Here is a 17,990-nt window from a genome sequence, read left to right on the forward strand (position 1 = left end):
ATACTGCAATTTTACCGCGTTTATACTGATATAATTAAAGATATAATGCTTTCTACTGTAAGATGGACGGTTGTGTTTATTACTCGGTGAGTCTTATTAGGTGACTGAGTAAATAGATACGGATAGTGTCTCTGATAGCTCAACTAGTAGAGCCTTCGGCGCGTAACTAGATGATCCGGGTTCGAATCCCGGTATGGACTAAAAAAAATGATAATAATAATAATAACAGAGAAATTAATTTATCAACCTTTTAAAAATTATTCACGATAATTTATAATATGATAAAAAAAATTTTAAGCTATTGAAAAATAGTAGTAAAGCAGCATATTTTTGGTATTTTGCCGGTAATAGAAAGTAGGGATCTTCTTTTCCGGATTTTTGCTGCAATAGTGCCGCATATACAGTAAATATGCAGTACATTGACGGTTTAAATGCTGTTTATATACCGTAATTTTTCTATTTTATTGCCCTAAAATTCTGAATTTATTTCTTAATTTTTTCGTAATAATTCGACAAAAAAACTGGCTAAAATAACTGAAGTATTACGGTAAAAATACAGCATTTATATCGTATAAATACCGAATCTTTACGGCATTTCCAAAACCGTAAGGGTTGACACGATGTTGCATATCGTAAGCTGTAACTCCATCACGCGTAATTAAATGAGTGCGATTGGAAAACAAGCAATAATTAAAAATTCAACACTAGATTCCTTCAAATTAAACTTTCAAAACAGTGTTTGCAAAAAAATACTGTATCCTACAAGTGCACTTAAGAGCGAAAATGACAATCGTTAAAATTATGACACTCACTTTTATATTAGATTCTATGAAAACCGATGGAAATGTTGCTTACGGCCCATAGAAACATCTACCACCCTCATAAAATTCCAAGTTCATGTTACGACAAAACGATTATCAAGTTATCCGATCTCTTGTATACATGTAGCATAAACTAATTTACTGTCTGATCAAGTATAATTTAGTTTCTTGATCGCTGTTCATCATGTTTGGATAGTATGATAGCTCCAGGTGGTAAAGGACCCACGCCTTGAGGAAGATTTTCTTCTTCAGTTTCTTGTTCATTGCGATCATCGGATATATTACTATCTGAAGTTGGTGGTGTCGTCGGTACATCACAGTCTTCTGTTGGTGGAACTACACATCTTAAAGACCTTCTATCAAACACAAGCATTGCGGGGCATCTTTGAAGACGAGGATAACCACCTTGGCATTGCCAGTATCGATTACAAGATTTCCCAAGTGGAACGTTACCATTTGCGTCATCATTACAGAGAGCTAAAAAACAGAATAAATACGATTAGTCAACGAATATATCAATATATTGATTTATTGCGAAGTTAATAATAAAGAAAAAATTAGAAATTTTTGAAATCCTTTTGTTAATTAAATAATCGAAAGCAAATGATTAAGAAATGATGGAGACAGTGGGAAAAGATACAGATAATGGAAAATTCGAAATTGAAATAAAATTATTTCATTGAATTTCTGTTTGTCTCAACTTAACTTAAATTGTACATTACAATACTAAAGACTCAAATGTTTTAGTTATTTTTCATAGAATGCATTTCAGTTAAAAATTATCGTGTAACAAGATTTAAAATAAAGCTATGAACAAGATCATGCTTAGTAAGTAATTTTATAAGTTTTTTTCTTCTAGACCCCGCATAACGCAGTCCCAGTTAGCGGAGTTGAAGGCATTCTTGATGTCCAAAGCAGCCACCAAGCAGTATTTCTTCTTTCCACCCTTCCATCTCGTTCCGGCGATTGCATCCTTGGCTGTATCAACAACCAATTTGATCGCATCCAGAGTTGACCGTCCTTTTCGGAAACCAAACTGGTTCTCTGCCAGGAGTGGATCGACTACAGCCTTTATTCTCTGATGAATTATGCGCTCGCATATCTTGCCAGCCGTGTCTAACATGCAGAGTGGTCGATAGGATGACGGTTCTTCCGGCGGCTTTTTCCCCTTCGGAAGTAGAACTAGCCGTTGCTGTTTCCACTTCTGGGGAAAAGTCCCTAACTTCAGGCATGTGTGTGTGTGTGTGTGTGTGTGTGTGTGTGTGTGTGTGTGTGTGTGTGTGTGTGTGTGTGTGTGTGTGTGTGTGTGTGGGTATGTAAACCTCTCCTAATTTTTGAACGGCTTGACCGATTTCATCGCGGTTGGTCCCATTCGGAAGGGCTTTGCCAAACTTAGATTTCCTGTAAGTTGGAACCAATTCGGACCAGTGGATTTTGAGAAATTGCAAAAAAAGTGAAAAAAAAGTGACAAAAAAAGTTGTTTTTTTTTTCATTTTTTTTAAATATCTCCGAATTGGCTAGACCGATCGACCCCAAAAACTAATCAGCTCTTAACCTTGAAAACCCGCATCAATCGCCACCGAGTGCGTCAGAATCGGTTGATGCGTTCGTGAGATATCGTTGTCGTAAAAAATCGAAAAAAGTGTTTTTTTGTAATTGTTACGTTCTCGGAAATTTGAAATATATTTTTAAATTTTATTAATTATTATTTTAATTAATTAATTATTATCCAAGGTATTTCGTAACGGAAATACCTCGAGATAAGAGATTTCTAGAACGTCAACGCAGCCCAGTAGACTAAACAGTCTACGTTGTGAGATTTGGACTGCGTAGATGTCTACATCGGGTAACCTGAGATGTAACGTTGCTAAAAATGATTATAAAAACTCATTGTAAAAATTATTATTCATACATTCTGTCCTCAGACTTCATCTGAAGCAGTCAGTGCTCGGACTTAGCAGAGGAGCAATCTCTGCTGGTCCGAGGCTGAACCTGCCTAATCCTTATTAATAAATCTATATTTAATTGTCAATCGATTAATATGGACTTTTATTAAAACCTTATCCCCCAGGGTGTAAACGCTTATTAGCTGTTTTCCACCCTGGTGACATCGCCCAAAGCGCTAGCCAGCGTTTAGGCACTCTATCCATCACCTACCTGAGGCAGGTAAATTTAAAGTATTATTAAAAAATTATAAATTTAATTTTAAAAGTGACTTCGCGGAGTAAACCAGTGACACGACCCACCTGGAGTCTATTGACATCCTAACGAAGTCAAAATCTGGACTTAAATAATTTTAACTAAATAACCCAAAATTTGAGAACGTAACAGTAATAACTCCGAAATTTTTCATCAGATCAATTTTTTTGTTCTAAATTTTTTATAGAGCTCAAAAAATTAAATCAATCGCCGCCAACCGCGTGGAAATCTGTTGATTTATTCAAAAGTTACAGCAGTTTGAAAATTAAAAAAATCGTGTTTCATCGAATTTTGATAAGACTTTTGAGCTCGAAGCGCTCAAAAGCATAGCAAAACTATCTCTTTGAGCTCGGAGATCTCCAAATAACACATAAATTGTATTTTCGACCTCGAAGAGCTCAAAAACGTCATAAGTACAATTTTAAGCGCCTATGTATGGGATTAGCGGGAAGTTGCAGGGATGGCCAGGGTCAACCGTTTTTCTAATTTTTTTTTTTTTTTGTCGTATTTGCAAAACTTTCAACTTGTTTATCACAAAAGTTGAGTTCTTAGTGGTGCGAATCCTAAAAGCATACTTGATTAAATCTCTTCAAATCTTCATTCGATGTTCAATCTCATCCAGACGTCATCTTAATGAAAGACGTCGCTCTCTGGCAATTTTTAATCTTCAATTTTTGTCAACAATCTCAAGTTAAGTTGTACTACGACTGTCTATTGAGATATATAATGATTAAATCTCATATTATAAATAGATTCATGATTATTACCAAAATTTCATGTAGAAAGATCATATAGTTATGCATGTATTAATTACTTTCAGTCAATACTTATGTTGTAAAAGTTAACTATTAATACCGACTCAAACGCAAATCATAGTTTCAAGCTACCGTAATCAATCCATGTAAATGATTGCCAACATCATTATGTGGCAAAAGTCTATACTTTTTTGATTGTCATAGACTTTTTAGTTTCGGAATTGTGCTGAAAACAAATGAAATGAATCAAATGCTTTGTGACATTAATCGAAATGTCTACAATACATTAATGAAACATTAGTATTTCGCAATGCACTCCAGCAATGAAAGGAGTCTTCAGGAATATTCAGCAGCAAAGATTTCTGAAATGAGTCGTAATACTTTTATCATCAACAGGCTTGTCTTAAGATTTCGAAAAATATCTCAAAACTATCAAGACCTCTCATTGCAGGATCGACCATTTTGTTGACAGTTGTCCAAAATTTTAAAGCTGTCTGAAGGCGATAAATTTCAGATGGTAGTATTTCAGAATCTGTATATAGAAATTGTCTGAGGACCCACTCAGTTGAAATCTGATACTACAAGAAATATTGCACTCAGTATTCCCATATAAGAAATGAAGATCGGCCCGATACTGGGCCGACTGGCAACTTATCTTTAAGTATTGGCCGGGTATTGTGAAATATCGTTTGGCCAAAACTGGGCGAGCATCGGATGGTAACACCAAGCTGATATAGGCAACTGAGCGTCGATCGAACATAGTAATCAAGCATTGGCCAAGCATCGGCCAAGCATAGGCAAAAAATTAGGAAAACGGTTGGCCCTGAAAGTCATCCCTGCAACTTCCCACCAATTCTATACCTAAACGCTTAAAATTGCACTTATGACGTTTTTGAGCTTTTCGATCTCAAAAATACAATTTGTGTATTATTTTAAGCTCTTCGAGCTTAAATAAATAGCTTTTATATGCTTTTGAGCTCAAAAGTTTGATAGAAGTTTGATAAAACACTATTTTTCAAATTTTCAAACCGCAATAACTTTTGAATAAATGAACCGATTTTTACTCAGTTGGCGGCATTAGACGCAGTTTTTTAAGTTTCATTAGAACTTTGTAAGTTTAATTTGATAAAACTCGGAATTTCGGAGTAATTCCGAAAAAAACACTTTTTTCGGTTTTCTTTTGTCAACGATAACTCACGAACGAATCAACCGATTTTGACCGGACTGGCGGCGATCAAAGTGGTTTTTTATGTTAAGAGCTGATTAGTTTTTGGAATCGATCGGTAAAGCCGTTTAAAAGTTATTCCAAAAAAACCACATTTGAAAAAATTTTTTTTTGTAGTTTTTTTGAGATTTCTCAAAATCTACCGGTCCGAATCGGTCTAAACTGTATTCAAAATCTATATGTGTGTGTGTGTGTGTGTGTGTTTAATTGTCATGACAAGCATTATGTTGGTCGCTGAATAAAATAAAATTCTAAAATAAGATTAGATAACCGAAAAAAAAAACAAGAGCCAGAGATCTGTAGAGGCTAATACGTGGGAAGGAAACCAGTTTAGACGGCGGAACGTGAGATAATCTTCACACTGACGTGACAGAAGAGAAAAAAATTACAAAATAGTCGCCGAAAAAAGTACCAGAAGTTTAGGTTAGAAAACCCAGGACCTTACAATCTCTCAAGATACGTTTAATTTTTCCAGCTAGGCACTATATCAGTTGAAGGTCGAGATCGTCCAAGTAATCAGGCATTATGTCGAGTATACCCTGCCACAATCAATAGGTTAAGGATAATATTAACTAAATAAATTAATGTTCGAAGACCGCATAAATTAGTAAACTAACATCAAGTGTTAAATAACTGAATAATTTTCTATAAGAAATAAACAGTTTACGATCTTGAGACTCTCTAAGCATGAATTAGTAAAAACTCACTTGAATAAGTGAAAAATGTTGAAAGAGCGGAAAAGCGGGGATCAGGTTTAGGTCTGGATATCTCAATTAAAACGCGTAAATATTATTAAAAATTAACACTATGAATTTATTTACACTAAATACAAGTTATATTTAATATGTTAAATAGCGGATTGTTTAAATAAAAGCGGATTTATAATACACAGCGTGGGTAGCACAAGCGATGCCGGGTGACACGTGGGTGAACACTCTGCCGGCACTATAAAAGCGGTGAAATAAATGCACAAATAACACAATTTATCTATAACAAACTAAAGCGAATTATTAGCGGTTAATTTAAGCAATTTAAATTATAAAAATAGCGAAATGCGGTTAATTAACAATAAGCGAAAGTAAAGCGGAATTAATGGCGACTTGTTGCAACGAAAGCGTGGAAGCGAAAGGATAATAACAATAGTCCGTCTTCTTCCTCGTTGAGTTGGGGAAGAAGGCTATTGCGCATGTCTAGCGGGAGCGATCAGCCAATAAAGCGGTCGATTCATGGCGTGATCGAGAGGCTGATTTTCTATTGGCGGTTCGATTTTTGCGGGAACTAGCGGTGGACAGGTGCGTCTCTTGAATTTGGGAGTCCCCCAGGAGCGAGTTAATCGCTACTGGGCCTTTTTCACCGAACAATAAGTGAATATTCACTTTTTAGAAGTGCCAATCGAACCACTGTGGTTAGTCCACAATTCATTAATCCACAATATTAGAACAATATAAAAAAGTAAATTAATTTTTTAATTACTGGAATTTAAGCGAAGTAAAATTAATTAGAAAAAAATAGAGATTAAGAGAAAGACATTCCGGAGATTTTAATAAGTGAAAAATGTAAGATTAAAATTTATTAATTAGATTTTGAAATTTTATAAAATTGTGTGAGTAGAGCTAAATCTAAACTAAGGTATGGGTGTGTGAGGAAGTGCTGTCTAAGTCTCATGGTATCCTCCTCGGTCTCCCAATCAATCATTAGGTTACTGCCTCAACGTGAAGTATCCCAGATAGAAAAGTACCATATGCCCAAGCTGGGCCTAACTCTGTAAAGGTCTAGGCCAAGCTTGTAAACCAGTCGTGGCCCAACCTTGCTAGAAGTCTGAAATGATAACCTAGGGTTAAGCTTGGTTGTCAAGACTGGCCCAAGCTTTTAAGACAAAGAAAGCCAAAGCTTTTCCAATATTGCAAAATTTACTAAAAAAATCAATTATCAAATAAACTTAGATATTAATTGCTTTTTGTTGAATCAAATAAGTGTTCAGAACGAAATTTCGAGTTCATTGAATCCTCTGAAATAAATTGGTAAAATTTTATGAAAGGGTTTCATAAGTGTGTATAAAATAGGTCGTTGTTAGTTAAAATAATAAAAAAAGAAAATTTAATTACAATAATTATTTATTTTCATTTTGATGACTCGCTAATGTAAACTTAAGACGTTTGAAACTTAATTTAGACCTAATTTTCGCTAATTATAGAAATTGTGTGAAAATTTTATTTGCCCTAACCAAGATTCGAACCCGAACTGCACGCTTATCAGACCCATATCAATGCTCTACATCGTACGACCGATCCCGCAGCTTCCGTTTCGTTTTTGTAAGTTAGTCCTATGTTGTAATATAGAGTGTTATGATTTATTATTTTCATTATTCATGTTACTTAATACTGTGTATGCACAGAAAAAAACTAACTTTTACAAATATTGTAACTTAACAATAGTTGGGGTGAAATTAACCTTTCAGGCTCGAATTCAACGTCGTGAATGTTATGTGTAAACGAATGAAAATGTTACTAGTTTGTACTGAACTTAATTCGTATAAATACACAATGCTAAACGAGTGACGGAGATAGAACGAGTAACGGCGAGTACGAGGCTTCGAATTGAAGTGACAAGGATAAATATACGACGTAACTACGACGAGCGTAAACACCCGAGAGGTCTGAGTATGGATCGACACTTTGTGGATTTCTGCATTGCCGGATCTCCAATATGATGATCACCACCGATGACAGTTCGTTAGTCAGTACCGCAAGAGCAGAGGTGACCAAAAACTGTTGTAGGTCCGTTGACTGTTATACAAATCTAAATCAACTACGACTGGGATTAATTCCACTAAAAACGACTACGAGTATCGCCAACTTCAAAGGAAGAAGCTGATACTTCTCCGTGGAGAAGATGATTTGAGGCTGGACTGTCGACCAATACGGACGCGCTATTATGCGCTCCGCAATATAAACTTAATTTCTTAATTGTCTCGCGAGTTTGTTTAGTTGATGAAAATTTGCAAACTTAGTAAGCCGATGTTCTAGTTGAGTATTAAATCCAGTGTTTAGAGCCTATGTTATAATTTTGTAGAACATTTTTAGTAACAAGATAATACGCGAGGATTCAATGCTTTACGAATATCCTTTGTTTAACCCTTAAATGTTCTGGAAGCGCAATGAATCTCAGTGTGAGCTGTTAGGGGAGAGAGCCAATCATAGTCCGTTATGCGGTTGTGTGAGAGACGGTTTAGTTGTAGTGGTGTGTCCATGCGACCTTTTCTACTTTTTTTCTGGCCCCCTCTCTAGGAAAAAGACTATAGCTCTCTCACTTAAAGAAAAAGACATATGACTCGAATTAAGAGTGGGGATTCAAGGCCGAACATTAAAGGGTTAATGCTATTATTGTACAGTGTGATTACTAAGGTACGAATGCGAGTATGTAAAAATGGAGTAACGACGTTTGTTTTCTGAAAAATTAATATCGGCAGACGTGCCACAAGGTTCAATTATGGGGCCTAACTTATGGAACGTAGACTACGACGAGCCCCTAAAAATCCTGTTACCGAAAAAAGTAGAGCTCACGGGCTTTGCAAACGACATCGCGGCCACGATAGTAGTAGACAGTGCCGAGGAAGTAAAACTATTGATTCGGGACACTATTGACGCCGTCGCAACCTGGCTCGAAAAACACCATCTGAAACTCGCCAAGCATAAAACAGAGATCGTCGTCCTGACTCGACAAAAATGGTTCCCAAAACCTTTCGCCGTGGACACGGGTGGGACAGCATTGACGTCAAAAAGGGCACTACGTTGTTTGGGAGTAGTGATAGACGAGAAGCTGTCTTTACGAGAACACCTCGAAAATGCATGCATGAAAGCAAACAAGACAGTATCCAACCTGTCAAGAATCATGACCAACACGATGGGACCACGAAAAAAAAAGAGACGAGTCCTTCTGGAAGAAGTCCACTCAGTATTGCTGCACAGAGTGGAGATATGGGCAGATATCTTGGAGCAAAAGACATACCGGCGTAAGACAGCAATGGTACAGCGGTGAGACGCTCTCGGGGTTGCCTGCGCTTACCACACGGTTTCCGAAGCAGCTGTGTTGGTCATAGTGGAAGCCGCGCCCATCAACTTACTAGCTTTCGAGAGAGCAAAACTCTATGACGCTAAAACCAGTGGCGAAAACATAGAGGAGACAAGAGCGAGGATAAAGGCGGAAATGAAGCAAGAGTGGCAAGACCGATGGAAATCGAGAGAGACGGGCAAATGGAGAGCGCGCTAGATCCTAAACATCAACGTCTAGCTTTCACGGAAGCACGAGGACACAGACTTCTTCCTCACCCAGCTATTGACTAGACACGGACAGTTCAATGCCTATCTCTTCAAGATGAGACTGCGTCGCATGCCGACGTACAAATACTGCCTGGATCAAATAGACGACGCCGAACACACGTTTTTCGAGTGTGTACGATGAAAGGACTACAGAAGCAACACCGAAGAAATTATAGGCACCACCACTCTCCCCCGCGAGCTTGGTGACTTGCATGCTTGAACAAGAATATAATTGGTTAACTGTCGCAGCCTACGCACAGCGCCTTTTAAGATAAAAATCGCTGAAAGAGAGCAGTAGTCAAGAGCAGACGTCATGAGACGAAATACGGACTGGATTGGAGTAATGCTAGCGCGGTTCCGATCCAGTCTTCCTCGCACTTTTATTGGGGAAACAAAAAGAGAGGAGGTTTATTCGGTGGAATTCCCACACTACGGATAACATCATCCGTCGGTGTCTTTGAAAGATTCCCCCTCTCGTTAAAAAAAAAAAAAAAAAGAAAAAAAAACATACATCAGTCGTCATTATTGATTTGTAACGGTTGACAATGATTCGAGTAAAATAAAAAATTCTCAATTTGGACATCTCTCACTAAAAATTTCAATTAATAATATGTTTAGAAAATAAAAAAAATAAACGAAGCTATAAAGAAAATTTACATGAAATAAATAATTGTAAGCTCAGACAAACAATAATAAAAATTTATCCAAAAAAAAGTACTATACATAGAGATAATTACAGATAAAAAATTCCTCTACGGTAAATCACCAGAGTAATAATTCGAATATTCAAAAATATACAAATAAAATATTTCAAATAAATTTGATGTTTCAATTAAATGAAAATAAATGAAATGTTAGTCTCCTGATAATTACAGTCTTAAAAATAAAAAGTATCAAATAACTATAGCTAAATATAAAGACATTTACTAAAATAATAGATCATATCATAATACAAAATTAAAATTGAAAAGGCCTAAAATTAGAAAATAGTCCATCAAAGCAATTTAAATTTTTTAAAAATGGAAATATAAACAGAACTTACAAAGGAAATTGAAAAATAATGACAAACCTAAATTCAGACAATTCAAATAAAAAACATCAAGGTTATTTGACATATACACAAATAAACAACTCTAAATATAGAAAAGCTCTATAAATGCAGATCTCTAATTATAGACAAGAAAATTCGGAAATCTCTCAATTTGGAATTCTCTCACTTGCCATTTGGCCTGTGCCTTGGCATGAATAAATTGTTAATCAATCAATCAATTAATCACTAAAGATATTAAAAAAAAAAAATTACAATATTTATAAATTAAAAAATAAGTAATAGTTTAAAAAAACACGCTGTAATATAAAACCAAACTAAAAAGCAAGAAATAATTTTTTGAATAATTCAAAATTAAGATGAAGTAATTAATAAAAAAAATCATTTTTATGTAAATAAGTGTGGGGATCAGATAAAAACAATTATTCAAAAGTTATAAACTCTGCACCACATGATTAATGAACTTGTTAATAAAATTATTTAGTGGATTTTGTAAAGATTATTTAGTGGATATTGAGAAATGAAATAAATTATTGAGTTTAGTAGAATAAATTGATTGACAATTTTAGTAGAAAATTTGGTTGATTAAGTTGAAAATGAATTTAGTTAAGTAAGATGTATTAAGGAATTTAATGAATTAAAATTGAAGGTCGGAATTTTGTATTAAGTAATTGTTAGGCGTTATTTTGGTAAAATTGGAGAATGCGAAGTTTTGAGATTCAGTTTTATTGGTAAATTAAGATGTCTGAATAAAGTAGAGAATTTTATAGAATTAAGTTAGCGTCGGAGGAAGATTTTATATGGAAATTGGTAAATTATGATATTGAATTGATAGATTCTGTCTGGTAGACGAGGTTGAAATTTAGTTAGAATTGATTTGGAGTAGAAAAGAATTTGTTAATTATTGTCAGGTTGACGTAGTTAATAATGAGTTCATTTAGTATAGATGCATAATGGTTTATGATTAAATAAGGAGTTTAGATGCGTAATGGTCTATGATTAAAAAGAGTTAGATGATATTTAGTTTGTAAGATTTTGGCGAGTGCCCGCGTAGGTGAGAGGTTCTAACAATTAGGTAATTGTTAGGTTAATTTTAAGGGTAATATTGTTAAGAAAATTTATTAATTTTAATTGTTTATATTGAATAAATAATTTTGTTATTGTTAATAATTGTTTCTCAGCATTAATTTATAGCCCTCTCTCTCAAGCTTCTCACGACCCGACCTTTCCCTTCTCATGCTACCCCGGTTTCTGGGACACCGTGTATAAAATCCCAGTGGCGCCCTTTCCAAAGAGGAAAGGGGTGACCAATTGGACCGGGCTAACCGCCCGCGTTTACACATAAAAATTAATATTACTGAATAGAAGATTATACAAATATAATTTTGGTTAAATAGCTGCATAGTAAACATAGTATTTAGTCATAAATATCGGTTAGAATGACCACAATTCAACGGTTTCTTTTAATTCGTTATGAACAGTTTTAAATATATACATTATTTATTTAAAAGAAACTTACGGTGCTTTTGACAGCCATCGACATTTTCAGGCCAATCACATGATCGAGATCTTTCATTGTATAATAATCCACCTATACAGAGCTGTTCAGTAGCTGTTCCATTCCAACAAGTCCAATATCTTGTACAAGATGTTTCATGTCCAAAAATTCCATAAAGCCAATCGCAATGATCAGCACCTATTGGTGGATTCGCTTGTCTTTTTCCATCACAATAATTTGCTCTCCATGGATAATCACAACCCTCTGTGACACCACGATGCTTTCCTGCAAATACTAACCCATTTGGACAATCGAATAGTTCTGGACGTCCATTAATGCATTCCCAGTAACGATCACAATATTCAGTGTCCCCAACCACTCGAGCCTTAGTTTGACATGGGTCTTCCTGCTGTTCTTTTTGTGCTAATCCTTAAAACAATTAATCAAAGTTAATTATTTTTGGAACATTTAATTTCAGACAGATAAAAACAATTTTATACTAGTAATTCAAAAAATTTTCATTTTTTGAGTGTATAATAAAAAAGTAACATTAAGTTAAAAAAATTGATTTTTCAGCTTTGTACTAAAAATTATTGTTGTACTGTTGTGCTCGTTGGCTCTACGAACGAGCTCTATGGCGATGCTTTTGCAAACTGGCCAAGGAAAGTAGAAATATTGAACTATGAAGGTAATACTTGCACGTATTGGTATGATAAATATAAATATAAGCAGGGAATCTAATTTGTATAATTTTCTGAACTGAAAAATAGGACTTTTAATCTCCTTTGCAAACTTGTAATTAAAAAAATATTGTTTTTCACAACTGTCATTATCAGTTCTAAAATAAAGTCATAACTATATCTGTAATTTCAGTGAGTCAAAAAATCAGATGAGCAAAGAAATTTTCAGTTATTTCGTAAAAATTGTTACTTAATGAATGATTAACCAAACAAGTAAAATTCTGACAAATTGAATTGCCGTTCGATGTCAACAATTTGAGTGCCTAGGCACTTCTAATTTTTTAACAGATTTACCGATCAGAATGCGGATGGGACCATTTATAAAGGCTATGTTCAATTAATATTTTCGGAAAGTATGAACTGACTTAACTTAATAAATTTTCAGCAACCTTAAAACAGGAATTTTCTATATAAGTTCTATAGAACTTTTACTTAAAACAACTTTTAGGCTCTTGTACCGATAAATTTTGAAAATTTCATTACTTAGTGAATTGTAAAAATTGACGTAAAATGCTGTAAAACTGACTGAATAGTTTGTAATGAGATTTTTCAGATTTTTTTACACAACCCAAAAAAAGTTACGAATTTTTGGAAAAAACCGCTCTTTTTTTTAAATTGCTATAACTTTTTCACAAATTGACCTTTCGGCACATTTTAAAAAAAATTTTTTTTTTAAATGTAGTTTTCAGATAAACAGACAAAAAATTTTTCGGAAGTCACGATATATCAAATACTTCAGTGTTTTCAACAAAAATGTCATTTTTTCGAATTCTGACAATTTAGATTCTCAACTTTTTTGTCTCAAAAAAAAACTTCAACTAAGACAGTATTTAACCCCGCTATTCCCATTTTGTGCCGACTTTCCTTTCTATTTTTTTTTTTTTCGATTGAAAATAAAAAAATTTCTGAATTTGGCTTATTTTTTATGACTTTGCACTGAGGTTTTTATGGATTGTTTTTAAAAGCTCAGAAGTTGAATAGAATTGGATAAAAACAACCGTAAAGTGTATTAGAGGCAACGATTAAATTACTTTTTTAAAGTATCGTTTTTACATTGTTAAAAATCTAAATATTTTTATTATTTTCCTCGGTTTAGCGATTGTTTTCTCGACTTCTTAACCGCACTATGTTGTCTTGATTCATCCAACGAAGAAAAAGACTTAATTTTTACCACAGAATTTAATAATGGTGTAATTTGATGAATTTTTTGTGTCGCTGATATCGGTTTAGCACTTTTGAAGCGTTCTTCTAATTTCTCTTTCAGTAATTCATACTCCTCAGTTTTCAAAAACCTAACATTAATATTTTGGTAAGTTTTTTAAAGCCCACTCAAATAATTGTAATGGTGTTAAGATTTGTAGATGAGGATGCAATTGTAGGCTAGCACGTGCGGCCATTCGCTTCAAAGTACCACCTAATCCATCACATGGTCCTTTACCGTGTGCCGTAGCGAAAAAATTCCGCTCTACTATTATTCCGAATTCTTCATTATAATGCGATAAATAAACAAAATGTTGATAGTTTTTATATTGTTGTGGCGCGCCATCCGAAATGAAGAGAATTTTACGAACTCCAAATCACACCAATTATTTTCAATCGAAAAAAAAATTAGAAAGGAAGTCGGCACAAAATGGGAATAGCGGGGTTAAATACTGTCTTAGTTGAAGTTTTTTTTTGATACAAAAAAATTGAGAAAAAGTTGACAGACTTCGAAAAATTACGGTTTTGTTGAAAAAACTGAAATATTTGATATATCGTGACTTCCAAAAAATTTTGTGTATTTTTTTCTGAAAACTACATAAAAAAAAATCTTTTTTTAAAAAGTACCGAAAAGTCAATTTGTGACAAAGTTATAGCAATTTAAAAAAAAAGTGCGGTTTTCTTCAAAAATTCGTAACTTTTTTTGGGTTGGGTAAAAAAATCTGAAAAAATTCTGAAAAATGTCTTTGATAGGATAGAAAATGATAAAAAAGTTTCAGCGAAATCGAAGGGGTTTGGGTCAAAACCTCGGTAATTTGGCATGGAATGCCCCATATATAAATGGGTAACAACTATGTTCTCGTTTTTATTTAATAAAAAAGTTAAGAAAATTAACTTTGCAGTGTATTTTATTAACCCTGTGAGTACACTGGGGGTCATTTTGACCCCAGAATTTTTTTTATCCTAAAACATTCCTCGAAAAAAGTCTCGTTTTTAATTAATTTTTTCAACATTAAAAACTATTTAATTCAGAATAATAATGATTGTATTCAAAAGAGCATTGCTTTACCTACCAAAAATATAATAACCTGAATTCTGATAAAATTTTTCTGAGATATAATTCTTCGAAAGTCAAGTAGGGTCAATTTGACCCCGTGTGTACTTTATATAGTTCTGTTCGGAGGTCTGTACTCCGAGGGTTAATAATATAAATAAAATCCGTCTAAGAGTGAATTTTACTTATAGAGAAAATTAATTAACTGAAAATTATCTACTTTGCATTGACTCCCAAATCACTCTGCAAATTTGTAACATTGTAACAGTGTATTGCTGATGAAGTAAAACATACATATTAATTTTGCTACAATTATGTGTTGTTTATTTTTCTGTAACGTGTTAATTAAAGTTTTTCGCATTTATATTATGCATTTTTTCAAGTATAAATAAATTAGTATTTTTTTCAATATTATATTAAATGTTTCCTAATGTAAAATTTACATTTTATCCTTTTAAATTAAACAGTTTCTCCTGTAATTTTGGTAGGACTTTATTTTCCGTGTAGATACTTTGTTCAACTAGCTCGAAAATATGTAAAGAGAATATATCAAACTAAAATCACTGGAAAAAATACTAAAAATTATTTTTTTAAACTTCATAAAAAATTCAACTATTTGCATGTTCGTATCGTTTTGAACGATTAGAAATGAAAACTGAGAAGAACAGTCAGTAATGGCTTTTACTGTCAACTCTTCACCAAAATTCTACCTTTTTTTTAATTTAAATAAAATCTTTCGTAGCAGTCATACGCTAACACTGAAATCATACCTTTACGTAAAGAAGTGAGTTCAAAAATTTCTATTAAGAAGCTTTCTATGTTATTATTTCTGTATATATCTTAGGAATGAACAGTCAAAATATTTTATGAGAATCATTAACTTTTTTAATTTCCCGCTAAGAAAATTGAAAATTTTCAAAAATCGGGAAGTTATTGGTTTCACCCCGTTTTTCGAAAATCGAGTTTTCAACGGATGTTGACGTTTTAAGGTCCTAGGAAGCCTCCCCGAATGTTTCCGCGATGATGTCCGTACGTCTGTATGTATGTGTGTGTGTGTGTGTGTGTGTGTGTGTGTGTGTGTTTGTGTGTGTGTGTGTGTGTGTGTGTGTGTGTACGGCCGTATGTAAACCTCTCATAACTTTTGAACGGCTTGACCGATTTCATCGCCGTTGGCGCCATTCGAAAGGGCTTGACTAAACTTAGATTTTAGGCGTAATTTGGATCGATTCGAACCAGTAGATTTTGAGAAATCTCAAAAAAACTGCAAAAAAATTTTTTTGAAATGTGGTTTTTTTGGAATAACTTTTATACGGCTTGACCGATCAATTTCTAAAAACTAATCAGCTCTTAACATTAAAAAACACGTCGATTGCCACTAGCCCGGTCGAAATCGGTTAATTCGTTCGTGAGTTATCGTTAACGAAAAAAATCGAAAAAATCGTTTTTTGGGAATTACTTTGAAATTCCTAGGTCGATCAATTTAAACTTAAAAGTTCTTCATGAGGCTTTAAAAACTGCGTCAAATGCCACCAACCACGAAAAAATCGGTTCATTCATTCAAAAGTTATTGCGGTTTAAAAATTCGAAAAATAGTGTTTTATTCAACTTCCAGCAGGTTTTTGAGCTCAGAGAGCTCAAAATGATACGAAAATTATATTTTTAAGCTCGAAGAGCTCAAAAACGTAATAAGTGTAGGTTTGTGCGCTTAAGTATGAAATGAGCGGGAAGTTGCAGGGATGGCATTTAGGGTCAACCGTTTTCCTAATTTTTTTTTACTGGGTTAATAGGTATATCAACCCAAAAGATAAATTAGAAAGGCCGTTTAAGAAAGTGTTTAATTTGCAGTGAAATGCCTCATCTATAATTAATCATTTTCTAGTTTTATGCATAAAACATTTTTTTCTACTTTATTCTTAAAAATTTTTAATTCTTTATCAAAACTTATCTCGTGAAATTTATTTATCTGTTAACACATCTAAAAATAAGTTTATTAATTACGTGATCTTTAATGTACTAACTAGTAAAAATTACAAAGCAATGCCAAAAATAAATATAAGAATAAAAAAATTTGGATAAAGAGAGAGAAAGTATGATTGGTGTTTGGACTACTTTCATATTTTCACTTGTGAGATGTAAGAGAAAGTTTACTTTAGAGACGTATTCACTCAGCTGAGTCTAGTCATTATTAGATAAGTAAGAATTATATTTTGAAATAAAAAGATTAGAAAGCTAATCATAAATTATTTTTTGTTGTCATTTTTACTATTTTTTTAATATTTAAAATTTTCATAAAAAAAAAAGAATTATTATTATTATTATAACTATTTTTCATAGTAATATTCTCATTTCTTTTTAAGTCGCAACTTATCTTCTGAGACTTATCAATACTTGAAAATCGACTATCCTTTTATTAATTAATTAAAAACAGTATCCTCTATTTATTATCTTCTTTTCCTTCAACATTTACGAGTAAATATGCTTATGCATCAATATAATCATACCAATTGTTCGAAATATCCGAAAACTTATCATGTTTTAAAAATTAGAAAAAAAAACAGTCGAATAAAATATTTGAGTAAGATTTAAATTTTAAAACGAGAAAATTAAAAAAAAAAAATTTATTTGAAAAACTAAAAAAAATAACATCTTACCTTGGGTAGCGATGAGGAATAAAAGGTAAATTATACTTTGTTGAAATTTCATTGTAAAATCAGTCAATTTTTAGTATATATTGATTAATAAATTGTTGATGAAATTATTTTTACGTTGATATCATTAAAAATTATTCCTTAAATTCATGAGTTAACGCAATAAATGTAATCAGTTAATAAAAATGAAGTACTGTGGATAAAGAAACGTTATAGAAAGGTTTTTGTATAAGAACTGATCACTGGAGGAGGCCTTTGACTATATGTCTTATACGAACTCCCCACTCTTTCTTTCGAATCTCCAACATAAAAAACTGTGCTGGTTGTATTCATCGTTTTTATTCTCAAGACTTTCGTCTTTGTTAGTAAGTTATATGAATATTTACTATTTAATTTCAACTCGCAACTGGTTTTAGTTAAATGAAATAATATAAATGAATGCTTACATTGCTGATGCTCATAATTAATTATAAATCATAATTC

General features: G+C 33.1%; 1 protein-coding gene across 1 annotated transcript; it reads right to left on the bottom strand.

Annotated features, from left to right (window-relative positions):
- Nucleotides 1-799: 799 nt before the first annotated feature.
- LOC123273941 (protein obstructor-E-like) lies at nucleotides 800-17,740 on the bottom strand. Its single transcript, XM_044741428.1, has 3 exons — nucleotides 17,511-17,740; nucleotides 11,887-12,294; nucleotides 800-1,298 (listed from the first exon to the last, which is right to left on the bottom strand). Exons 1-3 carry the CDS (start codon nucleotides 17,560-17,562, stop codon nucleotides 982-984), a joined length of 777 nt encoding a protein of 258 aa, XP_044597363.1. The 5' UTR covers nucleotides 17,563-17,740; the 3' UTR covers nucleotides 800-981.
- Nucleotides 17,741-17,990: the final 250 nt, after the last annotated feature.

This window comes from Cotesia glomerata, unplaced genomic scaffold (assembly GCF_020080835.1).
Source record: "Cotesia glomerata isolate CgM1 unplaced genomic scaffold, MPM_Cglom_v2.3 scaffold_17, whole genome shotgun sequence".
Taxonomy (NCBI): domain Eukaryota; kingdom Metazoa; phylum Arthropoda; class Insecta; order Hymenoptera; family Braconidae; genus Cotesia; species Cotesia glomerata.